Genomic DNA, 17,999 nt, shown 5'->3' with positions numbered 1-17,999 from the left:
GCTTTAAAATTAAAATCTTCTTTAATTAATTAAAGTAAAATATTAAAAAATTATAACTTAATTAAACGTTAAGCTTTAAAAAAATAATAATAATTTAAAGGAATTAAAGGATAAATTAAAAAAAGTTATATAAATATATACCTTAAATAAATATAATATAAAGCAATATTAAATTAATAAGTTTTATTTAATAATAAAAATACCTTAAAAGTATTACGCTTAATAATAATTATTACCTACTTTATTTTTATAATTTAATTATTTATACTATAAGTAAAAATAGCTTAAATTTATAAACATATATCCATTATTATATTAAATATATTTATTTTAAACTAATATAAAGAAAAACTAATATAAAACGTATAGCTATATAAAGGAGAAATTAGCATAGCTATAATAAGTAATAATAAAAGGTAATTAATAAGGTATAAAAAAAGTAATAAATTATTAAACTTATAAATTATTATATAAAGTATAATTAAAAAAGAAAATATTAATAGGTAAAGTTAATAAAGGAAAAAAGGAAAAGAAGTATTAATAAAAACAACTTAACTTACTTAAAGGAGAACTAGTAACTTATTAATATAAGCACCTTCCTTAATAAAATGGAAGAAGCTAACCTATTAAGAAAGACACTGCCCCCCCCCCCCTCGAAGCTAACACTTCTAATACTTATTATACTCTCATTCCGCTGATTACCCTAGTTGGAGGGCCTTATACCTATTAATATAAGGCTAAAAACTAAACATCTAAATCATTACTATTACTACATTAATTGCCCTTTATTATTTAAACATTAATAACGAAATAAAAGAAACATTATATAAATAAATTAAATAACAACCTTATATATAATAAATTAAAAAAGCTATTACTTATAATTATATTTTTTTATATTAATTACTCTATCCTTCCCCTTTATTATAAATTAATACTTTATTATTAATAAGCATTATACCTTATAAACATTTTATAATAATAAAAAATTATACCTTTATATTTACCTTTATAATAATTATTAATTTTTATTTATTTTAATAACTTAATTATTAAAGAAGTAATAGGTAGCAATTAATATATTATTTATAAAGGAAATATAATAAATTATTAATTCCCGTAAGGATTTAAATACCCTTTTATTAAATATATATAATAATTTAAGTTAAAGCCTTTATTCCCTTTTTAAAAATCCTTTAAAACTATATAACCTAAAAAGTATTAATAAAAATATTAACTATAGTAATATAAAAAGAATTAAAAAGGCTTTAAAAGATTAATAAGCTTTTTTAAATATATTTAATTATTAGTTTTTTAATAAAATAGCTTTAATAATAATTACTACTATATATAAACTATAAAAGCTTAATATAAATAATTAAATATTAACTACTTTTAAATTTAATAGGATTATTTATACTATTGCTTATTAGTTTAGCCCTAAAGTTATATTTAAAATATCTTATATTTTAATTATTAGGACTTTTATATTAAGCTTAAATATAACCCCTACCTTTTATAAATTCTTTATAAATAATATTATTAAAGCTACCTACTTTATAATAATTAAATATATATATATATTAATCCTTAAATTTAAATTTAAAAACTATTAGCTATTTATAATATATAATATTAATAATTAATACTTTTACTTTTTTAACTTAATAAATATTATAATTAAAGATTCCCATTTAAAGTTTATTACCTTATATTAAAAAGCATAGCTAATAACCTTAAAATTAAAAGCTATTACTTTAATTAAAGCAATAACTGCTCCAGCACTCCAATAAACTTTAGGTTAAGAATATAATTATTATTATATACTTTATATATTATTTATCTTTATAGGATTAAAGAACTTTAAAAAGTTTATAAAAAGGAAAAAGCTTATTACTATTAATTAAGACTTTATTTAATATAATTTAATTATAAAATATAAACCTTATTTAAGCATTTATTATAATATAAATATTTAAATACCTTTTATATAACTTAAACCATTAATTAAATAAAATAAGCTTACCTTAAATATATAGTAAAACCTTTAAAAATTAATTTATTAAATCTATTATATTAAATCCCAGCTTAAAAATATAAATATTCCCTAATATAATATTATAAAGTATATTTAAATACCCTTTTAATATTTAATAAAAGCTAAAAAGATTAACTAACTATATATAAAGAATTAACTTTTATTATTTATAATCGAATGGTATAAATAGGAAACTAATAATATAAGATATAATATAATTAATAGTTTAATAAAGTATATATAATAATAATAGGTAAATTTAAAAGAATTAAAAGCTTTTTTTCGAATATTCCTTATTAATAAGCCTAAAGTTATATAAAAACCTAGCTTTAAATAATTCTTTAATACAATCAATATATAAATATAATTTAAAGAATAAATATTATCCTTAATTAAAATATATATAATTATATAGGTTATCTTAAAAGAAATATATTTATATAATTTTAAAGTCCTTATATAAAACTACTTTTATATTATTATTATAAATAAATAAAAATCTTAAATATATATAATTAATATAATTTTTAAAAATATAACTAAATATAATAATATAATAATTAATTATTAAAAAAAGGTATTTAAAATAATTTATAAAATATAGCATATTATAATATTTAATAATATTCCTTACCTATAAAAACTAATTAACTTACTATTATATATTTAAAATAATATTTGGAGCTATAAGGTATTAAATGTTTTATAGGTAATTGCTTTATTTTTTTAACCCTTAATTCTATTATATAACTTAAATATTAATATAGTAGTTTTAATTAATTATTTATATAATAAATTACCCTTCCTTTATTTAATTAAAACTATTATTAGATTTTTATTTAAAATAAACCTATTAATAAAAGATTAAAGCATTAAAAAAATAATTATTAAGTATACTTAAACCTTATTATTTATAAAAAAACCAATAAGCAGTTAAATAAATATTAATAAAATAATATATAATTTATTAAAAGCTTTTATTAATAAAGTACTAAGCTACTTTATAGGAATAAGAAATTAAAAATTATTAAAATTATAAATAAATTAAAGATTTAACACTTTTAAAAGTAATTAATTAAATAATTAAAATAGCTTTAATAATTATTTAACTTTAAATTATAAATAAGGTACTATATATAAAAATATCCTTTAATTTAAACTATATTTAATATTAAAGTTAAGTATTAATTATATTTAATACTTAATTAATTAGCAATCCTTTAATTTATAAATACTGCTTATATTTTAAAAAGGAAATTTATTTAATATTATTAAATATAAATTAATGCTTAATATACTTTATAAATAAAAAGGGTAAAAAGATTATAAATCCTATATAAATAAAGTTAATTAAATAAATATAAAAAAAAGCATTAATTATAAAAAGCAACGTTAAGCTTTAAATAAAAAATAAAGAAAAGGGATTAAATTAATAAAATTAAATATAACTATTAAGCAAGCTAAAAAATAAAGGAATAAGAACTAAATATATAAAATACTATAGGCTAATAAGTAAGGAAAAGGAGATATAAAGTTATTATCCATTAAGAATAATAGGAAAATAATTAAAGAAAATTATAATAGGATTAAAAATAGGGGTATAAACATTATAAAAAAAAGAATATAATAAACGCTTTACTTTAATTTTTTTCGTTACTTTTATATATATAAAATATAGGTTGCCCCTAACGTAAGCTAAACTAAGGAAACCTATTAAATAAACTATAATATACCTTAAAAAATATACATTGCCTTACCTTTTATACTTATTAATTAAAGCTTTTTACGTATTATTTTATAATTCTTAATAAAAGGTTATAGGTTTATTAGTTTATTGTTATTACCTATTAGCTGTCCCCCCCCTCAGCTCCCTTTACAGTAAATTTAATAGGTATAACCTATAATGTATTATAGAAATATTTAAAACGCTTTTACGGATTAAAAGTTTATGGTATAGTAGTAAAAGGGTAGAAATTTAAAGCTATCCCTCCTTTAATTGGATAGTAATGATGTAAAAGCTATAAGTTTAATTCTTAAGGTAAGAATTTTTTAAAGAGGGGGGTAGTTACAATGGTTAGCCTAGTAATCTACCTAGAGCTTAGGGCCTAAATGGCTATACTGCTATATATATTATAATTACTATATGATTATTGCTTTATTATATATATTAAAATATTTTGCTATACTTTTTATACTTAAAATATTTCCTCCGTTTTTTATTTTATAATAAATATATAAATAATACCTTAATATAAGCTTTACCTTATATATAATACTTTAATTATAATATATATAACCCTTTATTATAATTAAAATTAAGGCTAGTTAGGTATATTAGTAAAAAGGGCTTAAAATAGGTATAAAAAGAAATAGATTAATAACTTAAAGGAGAAAAGATAATCTTAAATAACGTATAATTAATAGAACTACTATATTTATATATAAAAATAGGTATAGTATAATTAACTAATATCCTTATTATTTAACTTAAAGTAAAGACCTAGGATTTATAATAATTATTTCTACCTTTTTAAGTAAATTAACCTTAATTTATAAATATAAGTAATTAAAAGCTTTTTAAGGCCTTATAGATAGCTTTTTATAAATAACAGCTAAAGATTTAAACATTATAAAATAACTTTTAAAAGTTTAAACTAACTTTATAATTACTTTAAATTAGCTTTATTATTAATTTATAAATAATTAATTAAATTAATAAAACTTTATATAATTAAAGTATAAAATATTAAATTAAGCTTTAAAATAATAATACTTAACCTTTATAAAAAATATTAAATAGTTATAAGCTTAATATTTAATATAGTTAATATAAATAATAATATTACTGCTTAATATATAAAGCTTAAATGATGTAGAAGATTAACTATTATTGGTTACCCTTTAAAACGGATATAATTTCCTACCGGGAACAGATTAAAATAATAATCCTATAGGGATTAAATAAATTAATTAATAATAGTCCTATAGGGATTAAATAAATAAATAAATAATAGTTCTATAAGGATTAAATAAATAAATAAATAAATAATAGTTCTATAAGAATTAAACAAATAAACTAATATATATATAACGTATCTCCCACTTAACCTGGCCACCCAATTGAGCTGGCCACCCCCTTAACTTATATAAAAACCCAATGTTTCAATCTGTAATAACTTAACCAATATTGGTCCTACAATTTAATAATTAGTACCATTAGATCCGTTATTTCAAGGGGAATCCAGCGGTATTTTTTACTATTTTTTACGAAATTTATTAAGCGAGATATTAAGCAATACGCTAATGGGGCGCTAAGCAAGGATTAATTTAGCGCTTACTTTAGCGTATTGCTTAATAACTCCACGAATATAGGTCGTATAAACTAATAAAGGGTACCGTTAAATAGCTCTCTTTATTATAAATCTAATAGTATATTTTATTATTTTATACGACTAGTATTTGTAAAGTTATTAAATTATCACGTGATTAGCGCACCGACGTTTTTTATATGGGCTAGGGGGGTGGCCAGCTCAATTGGGTGGCCAGGTCAAGTGGGAGATGCGTTAAAGTGGACAGCGTATATTTATTAAAGCATTGCTTTATTTAAAGGGAAAAGACCCCTTTAAAGCTTTCTTTTTAACCTACCGGTAGGATAAAAAACCTTTAAAATACCCCCTATATAGAATTAAAGCATTAACGAAATGCTAATAAAGAAACCTATAACTATAAAGGGCCTACCTTTAAGTCCTTTATAAAATATTTTATATTTTAATAAGTTTTAAAATTATAATGCATCTCCCATTTAACCTGGCCACCCAATTAAGCTGGCCACCCCCCCAGCCCATACAAGAAACGTCGGTGCGCTAATCATATAATAATTTAATAACTTTATAAATACTAGTCGTATAAAATAATAAAATATATTATTAGATTTATAATAAAAAGAACTATTTAATAATACCCTTTATTAGTTTATATAAATTTTATTTATAGAGTTATTAAGTAATACATTAAAATAAGCGCTAAATTAATCCTTGCTTAACGCTCCTTTAACGTATTGCTTTATATCTCGCTTAATAAATTTTATAAAAAATAGTAAAAAATACCGCTGGATTCCTTATAAAATAACGGATCTAATGGTACTAATTATTAAATCGTACAATTAATGTTCGTAAAGTTATTATAGATTAAAACATTAGGTTTTTATATAGGCTAAGGGGGTGGCCAGCTCAATTGGGTGGCCAGGTTAAGTGGGAAATACGTTAATGCTTATAAAGTATAATAACTTTTTAATAATTCTAATAAATACTATTTATTAATAGGGTTAAAAGGTTAAGGTTTTTAATTAATATAAATATTAAGGGTATTATTAATATAGGTTAAATTGCTTTTAATTTAATAATATTTTATAATTAATTTACCGATAAATTAATTATTAAATTTAATTAATTAAAGTTTATAAGCTTATAATAATATATAGTTAATTAAATTATACCCTTATAAATAGTTAAAAATAAAGTTATTTAACTTTTAAACTTTATATAAAGGGGGTTTATTAGCTTTATATAATAAAATTATACGTTTATTATAAGTATTTTTTATTTATTTTAATTTTCTAATAATTATAAATAGTTATTAAAATTTTTAAAGTATTGTTAATTACTTTACCTTATAAACTTTAACTATTTTATAATATATATATTATAATAACCAATATCCTTAATAATAGTTAAAGTTTATTAAATAAATAAAGCTTAATTACTTTATTTTTATATAATATTTATAAAGTCTTTATTTATAAGTTATTAAATCTAGCAATCCTAAAGAGGTTTATATTAATTATCCATCTTTAAAATTGTAAAATTAGTTTAATAATAGCTTTTATAATATTTTTTAAAAGTACTTTTAAAAGCCTTTTAAAGGTTTAATAACTATTCATTTTATTAATAAAATATATATTAAAAATTAAAGGATTTAATTAAACATTTTAAGTTAATATTATAATCCAAATTTAAATTGGATTGTTTTTACTGCTATCTTATAAGCATTTCGTCTTCCTATAGTTTAATAAGCTATCTCTTTAAATTTTTCACCTATTTAACTAATTCCATTTATTGTTATAATAATATAATATTAGCTTTTATAGCTTAATTAAAAGGATTTAAAGAAATTATTATAAAGCTAAAGTATAAATAGCTAAAGGAAAAGTTATTAAAGTTATTATAATTAAAACTAAGGCTAGCTAGGTATATTAGTAAAAAGGGCTTAAAACGGGCGTAAAAAGGAATAGATTAATAATTTAAAGGAGAAAAAACAATCCTAAATAACATATAACTAATAAAACTATTACATTTATATATAAAAATAGGTATAGTATAATTAGTTAATATCTTTACCACTTAGCCTAAGGTAAAGACCTAGGATTTATAATACCCTTAAAGGCCTTTTATATATAAATATAAATATAATGTAAACTAATATACCTAAAAGTATAAAACCCCTTCCAAATATAATGTAAATTAATATATTTAAAAGTATAATACCCTTTTAATTTTTAACGATAAGCCTATTTATTACTATTATACCCACCTATCCATTAACCTATTATATACCTACTGTAGCTTAGCTTAGCTATAAGCCCTAATAATAAATAGCTATAATAAATTATAAACGTTTAATAACAATTAGTTAAACCACCGCCTTAAATATAAAGTTATATTTATTATTGCCCTTTATAATTAATATTAAACCCCTTAGGTATATTAAACTAAGTTTTAAGCTTAAAGGAAATAAATTAAACATATAAAGCATAAAAGTCCTAAAAGGAATAAATACATAATCATAACCTAATACATTTAAGAAGTAAAAAAATAGCTTTAAAGCCACTATATATATAAAACAGTAGTGGACAGCTTACCACGTTCCAATGCCCTTGCAAAGGCCTGAACTAACTGCAACGCAGATTAGTCCCTACAACGTTAAACACTATCAATCAATCAATCAATTAGAAAATACGGAAATAGCATACCCTTATAACTAATCTCACGATAACGGTGCCAGCTACCCAAACGTCCCAGGCGCCTTACGCGTTGACGTCCCCTTACGCAACGCGTACTACACTTAAGGTGGTAGGTTGGGTCAGGTCAGGTCAGGTCAGAGGTTAGGTCAGGTTAGGTCAGGTTAGGTCAGGTTAGGTCAGGTTAGGTCAGGTTAGGTCAGGTTAGGTCAGGTTAGGTCAGGTTAGGTTAGGTCAGTCACCTACAACCTTCCAACCTTCGAAGCCTTCAACAACAACTTTCTAATGGCTAAACCCTGTAAAAAAATCAGAAAAATTAAAAGATTACTTACAATTAATTGAAATTAAAGGAGTTAAGTACAAAAATCTATTTTGGTTTATGAAATAATTTACAAGGTCTTATCTTATTTTAATTGGTCAAGTTATTTAGCAATCAAATAAAATAATACTTGGTCGGTGGGCGGCGCTAGCCCCACCATACAATTCCCCATACAAACCTCACTTTTTGCTATGATTATTTAATGAATCCAACCTTTAATAAACCAACAACACCGCAACTACAATAGAAGTGATTAATTGAAGCTGTAAATCAGGCCTGAATATTGCCTTTTTGGCGTTTTCAAGCATTGCAGCGCTAATCTATGGGTCCCAATATAACTGCTCTGCTTGCCTTCCCAGCGCTTGCAACGGACTGCTAGGCATCTCATCGCTATTATCGTCGTTAATCCCTTCGATAGCTTTAATCGCCTCATCTACGTCTATCTCAGACGATAGTTCAATCTCTCCGTTGCTTTGAAATGGCTTTGTAAGGTCCCCAAGCAATATGAGGAACTCAGCGCGAGAGTCTATGCTGATTCATCGTGCGGGTCGTGGCGGTGCGGTCCACTTCGTAGCCGCCGGGCCTCCGTTTTGCTATCGGCGTATTGACTGACCTATTAAGGCACCGTATTAAAAGAAACGGAACGGTCGAACCATACAGACAAGTCACGGACCTTCGGAGTCAGCGGATTGGATACATAAAGACTGTCGGCTGGAAGTACTCACAACATGCCTAACGTGAGGGGTTCTATCCAATGAGTAAAGATTGTACTTAGATACCTAGGACTCTCTACCTGTCTATACGAAGGCCTGACGATTCCCAAGTTCGAAGGACTTAAAGAATCAAAGGACCTTAAGACCCTTAATCAATTATTATTGAATACAACTAAGTTTCAAGCCCTCTAGAAGAGCCCTTGTCACATGCTCATGCTAACGGAAGTAAGCCGGTAAAACAGGGCTAGTCTATAATAATCTGTACTATAAGATTTTAGACCGTGTATTCAAAAAAGATCTAATGGTTCATGTTCGGCTAAGACACAGGATATGTTACACAATGCATACAGACGACGTGACTGAATAGTGTTCCAATAGACAATGTAACGACAGGATTTCGCTGTGGTATACAGTGACGTACAAGTGGTGTATTGGAAGGTAAGTGGCTAAGCCCTGTTACGAAATCTTGGAGCATGCACGTTGTGCAAGATGCCCGTGCTAATTAACACATTGGTTTCGTTGTATCTGCCGCTGCTTGGTCTCGCCATATGAATCTTTTACAGGAAATCGACTCCAGGCCTCCCATTCTCATAGCTAGCACCACCATTTGACAATAAGCAGGATGTCCACTCTCCATGAGGCCGCCACACAGGTACTCGTCCAGATGTCTGGTGCACCTAGCTTAGGGAAAAGAACAATCGCTGGGTTACTTCGGCCAGCCATCGGCGCAGTAATCATTGACCACGACATCCTTAGATCTAGTCTTCTCGAACCAGCTATCATTCCATTCGACAACATAGCAAAACAAGCTTACGTCGTGCAGTAGGCGCTTGCCTAGGATATAATAAAACAAGGTCTCAGTGTTATAATTAACAGCACCTATAACTATAACAAGATACTTAATAAAAGAGCTACTCTAGTAGCATAGTATGGCTATCAGTGCTGCTACGTTGAGTGTAAGGTTTATGATATAGATTTATTAGATCGAGGGTTGCGCATTCGCGATCCGATGGTGAGCTAACGAGCTGTGGGGGTGGATTCTAGAGCGCTGTTCCTAAGATGGATCGAGAACCTATGTTGCCCTAAAGACAACATCATTATCGTAGATTCTACCGGTAACCCTGAGCAGCTCCGAGACTAAAGATTAAGGCGGATTCTCAACTGATACAGACCCCTACGCCTCTTCGAGAATTAGCCCCAGTGTAGACTTGTGCAGGGGGCGAATTTGAGACCAATGAGAGATACACTCGGCCTTAATAATTTCTACGCGGCCTCATCTATTAACCAAATATGCGTACGTGGTTCCATGAAAAGATTGAGACAATGAGTGTTGGAATATGGGGCTGGGATACTCTCTAATATCTAACTACAAGTAACCAGTCTCCCCCTTTTAGATTTGAGCCAATAATTGATTGAAGTCAGAATTCTGTGTCTCTATCTAAGTTGTTCTCTCTCTCCCTCTCCACCTTCCAGGCTTTCCCATGGTGGCTGGGGCTATTTGTTATGCCCCGATATACCTATGGAAATGACCTCTATCTGCATATCGTTAAATCTAACAGTTTATAATCAAACCAATTGAATCTGCCAAAAACACTTTTCAAAAGCGATTTTATAAAGTCGAACCCTGTGGATTCTGTTTTTTTTTTCCCGAGTGAAAATTGGGTATATGGTCTATCTAGGTACCGTCCTTGGGTCGTATAAGAGATAGGCTCTCGCTCAAATGTCGACTCATCTGTTCCTTTCATACAAGGGACCAAAAAGACCCCCTCTAGTATAAAACCCCGCTGCGAACCTATGCGTAATCCTAAAAAAACATCGTCTCTATCTATTATCAATACTAAGTATAGCTAAACCGCCCTTTTGAATAAATATGATCTTAACAATAAAAACAAGCTTATTCAATTAATACAAAAAACCGTGCCCGTGACAGATTTAAGGTATCGAATCTTATTATATCTTGACATGACCCTGTTGGGCCTGAAGTTCCTAGCAGTGATGATGACCTAAAGTACCCCGCCCCCCACCCTCGCGCCCTAACGAATTATTAGATTCCTCGTGGCGCCACCGGTTGCTGGTGGGCCTACGGGGATTACACAGGGCTGCAAGGGCTGCGAGATCTCTCCATGTGGCCACCAGGAGCAGGGTCATGAATTATATGCAATTCCTTACTATTTGCTAGCCGTAATGACACCCTATGTGTATAGGCCAAAGCCCAAGATCCTCAGGATCTCCTGGTTCTGCAGAGGTCAACTGTTGGTTGCATTGCGTGCCTCCAAACCGCGTATTACATCTGACCTGTTATTGACTTGCATAAAATCAACCATGACAATACAAGCCTTTGATCCTGCACTGATACCTAGCATCCGCGAATGAACCTGAGTGAAGTAGCACCGTCTGCTTTGTTGGCTGCAATGCCTAAAAGAAGGCTGTTCATATATATATATATATGGCGGTCTGTGGCCCAGCCTGCCGCGGTCACTTCGATTCCTACTCTCTCTCTTCCTGTGTGTGTGTCTCTCTCTGTCTTTTGATCATTACGGCGCAGACCACTCTCTCCTCAAGTGCCCCAAGCCGGATGGAAACGATGCAGCCCTTGTCCCAGAGGTACGGTATTCACATAAAAAATCTTCTACAATCTCCTACTTACATTAGCTGACGTCACCTAGCCCCACGACCAATAAGACCCAGGGCCCATGCCGCCAAAGGCCAGTCAAACTTCGCAATGCTTGCAATGCTTGTTGCTCTGCCAAGGTGAGGTTCGATCGTTATCCCCGCTCACGTATACCCTTTTGCAGGATGAACAGGCAGTTGACACGCAGTACAAAAACAGGTCAAGTGCTCAGGAGAACGAACAGGCTGCACACGATGTCGCGCAAATGGTAGTAGTTGCCTCTATCTTGAATCGAGGGCTGGCAAGGTCCCTGGTATACGAGCAAAGAAGAAGCACAGCCATAGCCAAGCCCTGGAGGACTACCGAGCCGACGGGACGCCAAGCAATGAGAACTCACCGTCTGATAGAGGCAATGCATTTCCTGATATCGATGGCAGCGCCGCTACAACCGATCCGGTGTCTTGGTGTGACTGGAATTTCGATGGGACCGAACTCGACACCAACTCCCCTCAAGAGCCTTCAATCGAGGTCGCTCCGCACATCCTGCGCAAGGAGTCTTCAGTCTCTCACAGCTCCCAGGTGGTTTCTTCAACCCCTGGAGTTTACGAGGCATCCGTGGAGAACCATAGTCTCGCCGACCTCGAACTAAACTTTCGGGATGCCGACGCAAGTGTACTTGAGCAGCACTTTCAATTACCTGAGACTCTAATTGCTCCTCTGCCCCTCGGCACCCGGCCACGGGACGGGGAAGACAGCCAGTGTTTCTTGGAGTGCTGTCATCTTCTAAGAGACCTGGAGGATATCATCGACGGCGAGCTCAAGACGTCTAAAGTAGCTCTCGGGTATATCAAACATGCCTTGGACCAACTCTCCAAGTTCATCGAGGCTCAACAGCAAGCCAAGAATCTACGGTGTCGCATGCTATTCGCTACCCTCATGTACCAAGTAATAGAGCTATTTGAAATATGCCTTTCGGCCGCAATGGCCGAAAAAGACCGCCTGCGAAATAGAACTAGCGGACGGAGCGGTCTCCTGGGCATTGGCGACTATGGGGTGGAAGCCGAGGAGCAGTTGGCGATCAGGACCCAGGCGATGCACAGAGAAGCAATGCACGCCACCAAGATCTTGGAGAAGCTGAAGGAGCTGGCTGTCATTGACACGGGCCAGAGCATTCCCCATTCACAATCACAAGCAATAGGAGGGTATCATCACGCTGACCTGCAGCTTCGATTGGGTGAAATTGCAAGGCGGCTTGCTGCCGCTTAGGAAGTAGGTACCTCGTTTCTGAAGCTGTTTATATACCTACTTTGCGCACCTGAATCCGGCAGTTCTCATCGTTACCATATATAATGCATTCGTAATTCAGTGTCGTGTTGGGGTTGTGGCGCATCCCTCAGAATTAAGCGATTCCAGAGTGAGTGTATTGATTCCGTGTGTCTTGTGTACTGGTACATGTGGGAGACTACCTTCGCGCCAGGGGGGGTAAGAAATTTATGTTAGATATTCTCCAAAGTGAACTCATTATATTTAGCCCATTTAGCTGACACAAAGATGTTTAAATTAAAAGTATACCTATATTAAATTATATTAGCATTCTAATAGTATCTTTATTGGAAATGACTTTATTTCGAAATCGTGTTCATTTTCCAACATGATTCTAACATGGTGTTGAACATCATGTTCTATAGCCCCCTATAGCCCCCTATAGCCTTACAGCCCCTACAGCCAGCCAGTACAGCCAGTACAGCCGTAGCCGTAGACTTCGAACTTGGTCAAATTTCAGACCCTGCCATACAGACCTAGCCACTTATTCAACCAATCCAATCTATCGCCAGTTTCAAGGATAATCGCTGCAAGGATCAATCCAATCCAATCCAATCTACTCCCACCACCACCACCACCCTGAAGGCTAGGAAACCTATCGCAATCGCTTCGTAGTTCAAGACTTTAACGGAAGGTTTCGTAGCCTTCGTCAAATACCGTAGGGGGAAAGGATTAAATGAATATTAAGCTATACAATAGTTATACGTTAAACATAGCCATACAGTAAAAATATATTTCGTTCAACATATATTCAACATGCTGTATTAGGTTGTTAGGACCTAATAACCTAGCTGTGACCATTTTCCTACCCCCCCCCTGGCGCGCTATGGTACCGTAGGTGTAGTCATAGCACCCCTTCAATCTGACAGAACCACTACCAAGTCCATTATAAATATAGCAATGTTATCTGTCGCAAGGCCAGTCAGTCAATTGCAGTCAGTCAGTCACTTATATTTCAATAACTAACTGCAAATAACTGACTGACTGTAAGTGTATGTAAGCGACTATCTAAGATACTGAGCAGCCTTGACTATCTACATAAGCCCCTTCGTGCAATATCTTAAGGTAATTAATTATCTCTTATCTCATTCGCTAACGGCCCGTCCCCATGCCCGGGCCCGGTCTTCGGCCCATCTAGACTGGCCGCCCTACATGCAGGCTGGACGCAGGCTGGACTGGCCGTAATCCTTCCAATGCTTTACAACAAATTCAGAGTCACCTTCCACCTCTTTTTAAATTTTGACTTCCGGAAGGTGTGCGCTCTGTGCCGGCCCCCGCTCCGGAAATAGAGTAGGTACTGAGTGCATGTACGTGACAGCGGCAGGCTGGCAGCAAACTCCAAATTCCCCCACTGCAGAATCCGACCAGTGCATGCATGATGTAGCACTTCAATAATACGAGATGCTCTGTGCAACATAACCCCAACTTCCACACAGTTTTTGATCTTTACCACAGCTCCAGGTGTTTCTGCGCACGGGGGCAAGACGGCCGCGAGGCCGGCTAGGCATGTCATTGGAAAATGCGATGAGAAAATTCCCTTATAGAGACATACTAAGTACGAGCACGAGCACGAGCACACATACCAAGTAATCCAAGTGTCCGTTTTGTCTCTGGATCAGGCTGGCTGGAGGGTGACATTTGCCAACCAACGCGACGGGCTGTGCAGTTACGGCGCCGCGTCTGCATCGGCCCTTCTCTCATTCTGCTTGCGCCACATCTGACCATATACTCCATTCCGACCAACGAGCACCGAATGCCTCCCCTTTTCCACGATGCGGCCGTCGCTCAGAACAATGATTTGATCCGCCTCTGTAATCGTGGATAGTCGATGCCTATTTAGTATGAGCATGCGCAACTTGCGGGACCTCGTCAAGGACAGGTAGCAGGCAGCCTTACGCGATAGTGATTGTAGTCCTGCCTTGCGACACCCCCTCCAGCGACCCCTGAATCTGTCTCTCGGTTGCCGAGTCAAGCGATGCTGTAGCCTCATCCAACAGCAGAATACGAGGAGATCGGAGGAAGGCTCTCGCGATGGCGATCTACAAACTTGTCAGTCAGCCACTCCCCCAACAGTTTCTCTCTGACCCTACCCGCTGTCTTTCTCCCCCAGAGAGCTTGAGGCCCCTCTCGCCTACAACTGTCAAATAGCCCTGCGGAAACTTCAAAATCTTTTTATGTATGCTGGCTGCTGCACAGGCTGTATACACCTCGTCGTCGGTGGCGTCTGGTTTGGCGTATCGTAAGTTGTAGATCAACGTGTCGTTGAAAAGAACAGTACTGGTCGCGCATCCAAGTCAGCGCATGTCTTCCAACAGCACTCTCTCTCTCAGGCTTGTCATCATGGCATTTTGATTGGCGGGTTACGTACTCTTGTGGGACAACGCCGATATGTGACCGCAGACTCTCAAGGCGGAGAGATCGGATATCGGTCCCGTCGACCTCGATAGCCCCTTGATCAACATCGTAGAACCTGAACAGCAGCTTCAAGATCGTAGACTTCCCACTCCCGCTTTCGCCAACAATTGCCGTCGAGGTACCCGCGTCGACGTCAAAGGAAATGCCCCGGAGCGCCTGGTGTTGACCTTGATGATATGCAAACGAAACATCCCTGAAGCTTATTCTACCCCTACACGTCTCGAGATCCTTGGCATCCTCGGCGTCGGTGATTGTCGGGACCTCATTGAACAGCTCTAACATCCGCTCGGCGTCGACTAGATTATTCTGCACCTGCGTGTAAAAGCTACCGAAAAAATTCAATGGTGCCTGAAGCTGGGCGATGTAGGTCAGTAGTGTGACGAACATAGCTACGGTCTGTTGGCCTGTTGAGATCTGGTAGGCATCTAGGTAGCACACCAGCAACGTTCCCAGGGTGAACACGCTGTTCTGCACGACGTTCAACATATTAAGTGAGAAGAAGACACTGTACTCGGCCTCTTGAAAATTTCCAACGAGCGACTGGAATCTGGACATTTCAACTATCACCGCAAAGTTAGAAGCCTCACAGCGTTGGTGATCAGAGTGGGAAGATAAAACTTACTAGGCACTGCGCCGCTTTGATGCACTGTCTCGTATGATAACAGCGCGTCGGTCCTGCAAGTGTCAGTATATCTTAGGATTTCACAGAGTCAAAAGATTCATACTTTGCGCCCTCCATCATACGCTCTCTTTTTGCCATCTCGCGTCTAGCGCGACCGCGATATTTGGCCATATAGATCGTAAGATAGAGATAGAACCATGTAATGGTCACGACTATCAGCGAATACGAGGCGTCGAAGACAACCAGGAAGTACCCGGCAGCTATCCAGAGATCTGCTACCATGGGGAACAATTGGAATATAAGAGCGTCGAGAAATGTGTTGAGTGTCCCTCCCTTGCTTAAAGCACTTGTTACCTCGCCGATGCGTTTGCTCAGATGGAAGTCAAGCGAGAGCATCAGGACGTGTTCAAAGACAGCCGAACTCAGTCGTCGGTACGTGGATTGACTGATGGGTATCCAGAGCACAGCACGCAGTGAACCAATAACCCCTTGTTGACCCTGAAGTCCGCGGAATAGCACATAGAGCAAGATCTGCTTGTGTGGCAGTTTCCCCTGACCTAGAGAGACTACCAAGACGCCGAGCTGGTGGGGTGTGATGATGTTGATGGCACGCTGGATAATGAGAAGGACGAAGCAGAAAATCGCCCGGAGTTGAAGAGTCTTGGAGCCGGCGGGCCTAGTTTGATCTGCATGATACCAGAGAAACGGAAATAGTTTTCCAAACCCAAACAGGTAATCGGTCCAGCTGGTGTTCTGGGCGTCATTGGGCTTTTCTACTGCACTAGTAGTGGCTGCCGTCAAAGTCCAACTCGCGCCGTAGTGTCGAGCATGTCCGCTCCCTGTTATAGCACGGTCCTTTCGCAGTAACGGCTGAGTAGGATCATCTCCGAAATGACTGCTGTCGGGTATCCGTTGAGTCGTGATCCAGGATAGACCGATCAAAACCAAGAGGACCAGAATGCGCACACTCCCCAAGACTATGAAAGACATACCCCATTCGAATACTAGCGGCGGGAGGACCCTGCGATGAGAGCCGAAGTGATGATAGAGTAAGAGTATGAGCTCCGCGAGCAGACTCAGCAGCCAAGTATGCAAGTCTACTTGAGTAAAGGTGAAGGCTTGATCCGGGTCAGGCAGAAGTCTTGCGGCGTAGAAGGCAGCAACTGCACTGATGGATAACTAGATAATGGCCATGCGAATGAGGATTAGTTACAATATGTAAAACGTAAAGACTCAGACAAAGACCTACGCCACAGTCCATGAAAGCCTTGTCGTTTTTGTTGGAATAGCTTGTCGCAATATATAGTCCGGCTGTTGCGACCTGTCTCTCGTTAGTGCTCTCACATTAACCAACAGAGTCGGAGAACGCTGACTAGATTACAGCAAAGAACTGAAAGAAGACTTAATATGATCAGATCAGCACGGCGCCTCCTTGAAGAGGGTTGACGTGCGGGGACGGGCGACCGCCGTAGAAGCGCCTGGTAGATATGAGACGCAATATATCCGAGCCATAGCAATATGGGATATGTCCAAGACAACATGTTGGGTAGGAATTGCGTTTTTCGAGGACTCGGTATTGAGTATGCGCACCAGAAAAGCGATACTTGAAAGTAAGCTAATCGAGCCAAAACTCGGCCATGGTCTGTAAGAGCTTTCTAGTTAAGATTATAGACATACTGTAACCATACATAATGACTTCGGCTTCCGTCTTGGGGGCACAAACATTAGCCCCTTTTGATTGGTCCGATCCCGGGGCTGGATCTGCTCCCAGCCGGAAACACCTCCCGACATGACGGTTGGATTGTACACTAACGGGCTCTCAACGGAACAGGAACATATTCAACGCTTCCCGATCCGATAAGAGGCAATTTTGGAGTTTGCATAGGCAACTATCTTCCACGTACAGTACTTATCAGGTACCCGTCACCCTTGGGGATCCCAC

General features: G+C 34.8%; 2 protein-coding genes across 2 annotated transcripts; one reads left to right on the top strand and one right to left on the bottom strand.

The window, feature by feature from the left end:
• Positions 1–11,108: 11,108 nt before the first annotated feature.
• F5B22DRAFT_605865 (uncharacterized protein) lies at positions 11,109–13,279 on the top strand. The gene is made up of 3 exons (XM_047974883.1): positions 11,109–11,690; positions 11,753–11,837; positions 11,917–13,279. The coding sequence occupies exons 1-3, from the start codon at positions 11,533–11,535 to the stop codon at positions 12,961–12,963; spliced, it is 1,290 nt and encodes a 429-aa protein (XP_047831117.1). The 5' UTR covers positions 11,109–11,532; the 3' UTR covers positions 12,964–13,279.
• A 1,407-nt stretch (positions 13,280–14,686) lies between these two features.
• On the bottom strand, positions 14,687–17,598 carry F5B22DRAFT_636220 (heavy metal tolerance protein; the record flags this gene model as incomplete). The annotated part of the gene is made up of 9 exons (XM_047977260.1): positions 14,687–14,852; positions 14,917–15,059; positions 15,111–15,297; positions 15,389–15,995; positions 16,058–16,110; positions 16,161–16,830; positions 16,867–17,236; positions 17,307–17,378; positions 17,431–17,598. The coding sequence occupies 9 exons, from the start codon at positions 17,596–17,598 to the stop codon at positions 14,687–14,689; spliced, it is 2,436 nt and encodes an 811-aa protein (XP_047831116.1).
• Positions 17,599–17,999: the final 401 nt, after the last annotated feature.

This window comes from Xylaria bambusicola, assembly GCF_022495145.1.
Source record: "Xylaria bambusicola strain CBS 139988 unplaced genomic scaffold F5B22scaffold_19, whole genome shotgun sequence".
NCBI lineage: Eukaryota > Fungi > Ascomycota > Sordariomycetes > Xylariales > Xylariaceae > Xylaria > Xylaria bambusicola.
Note: the sequence above shows the minus strand (reverse complement) of the source record. Positions and strands in the feature narration are given on the sequence as shown.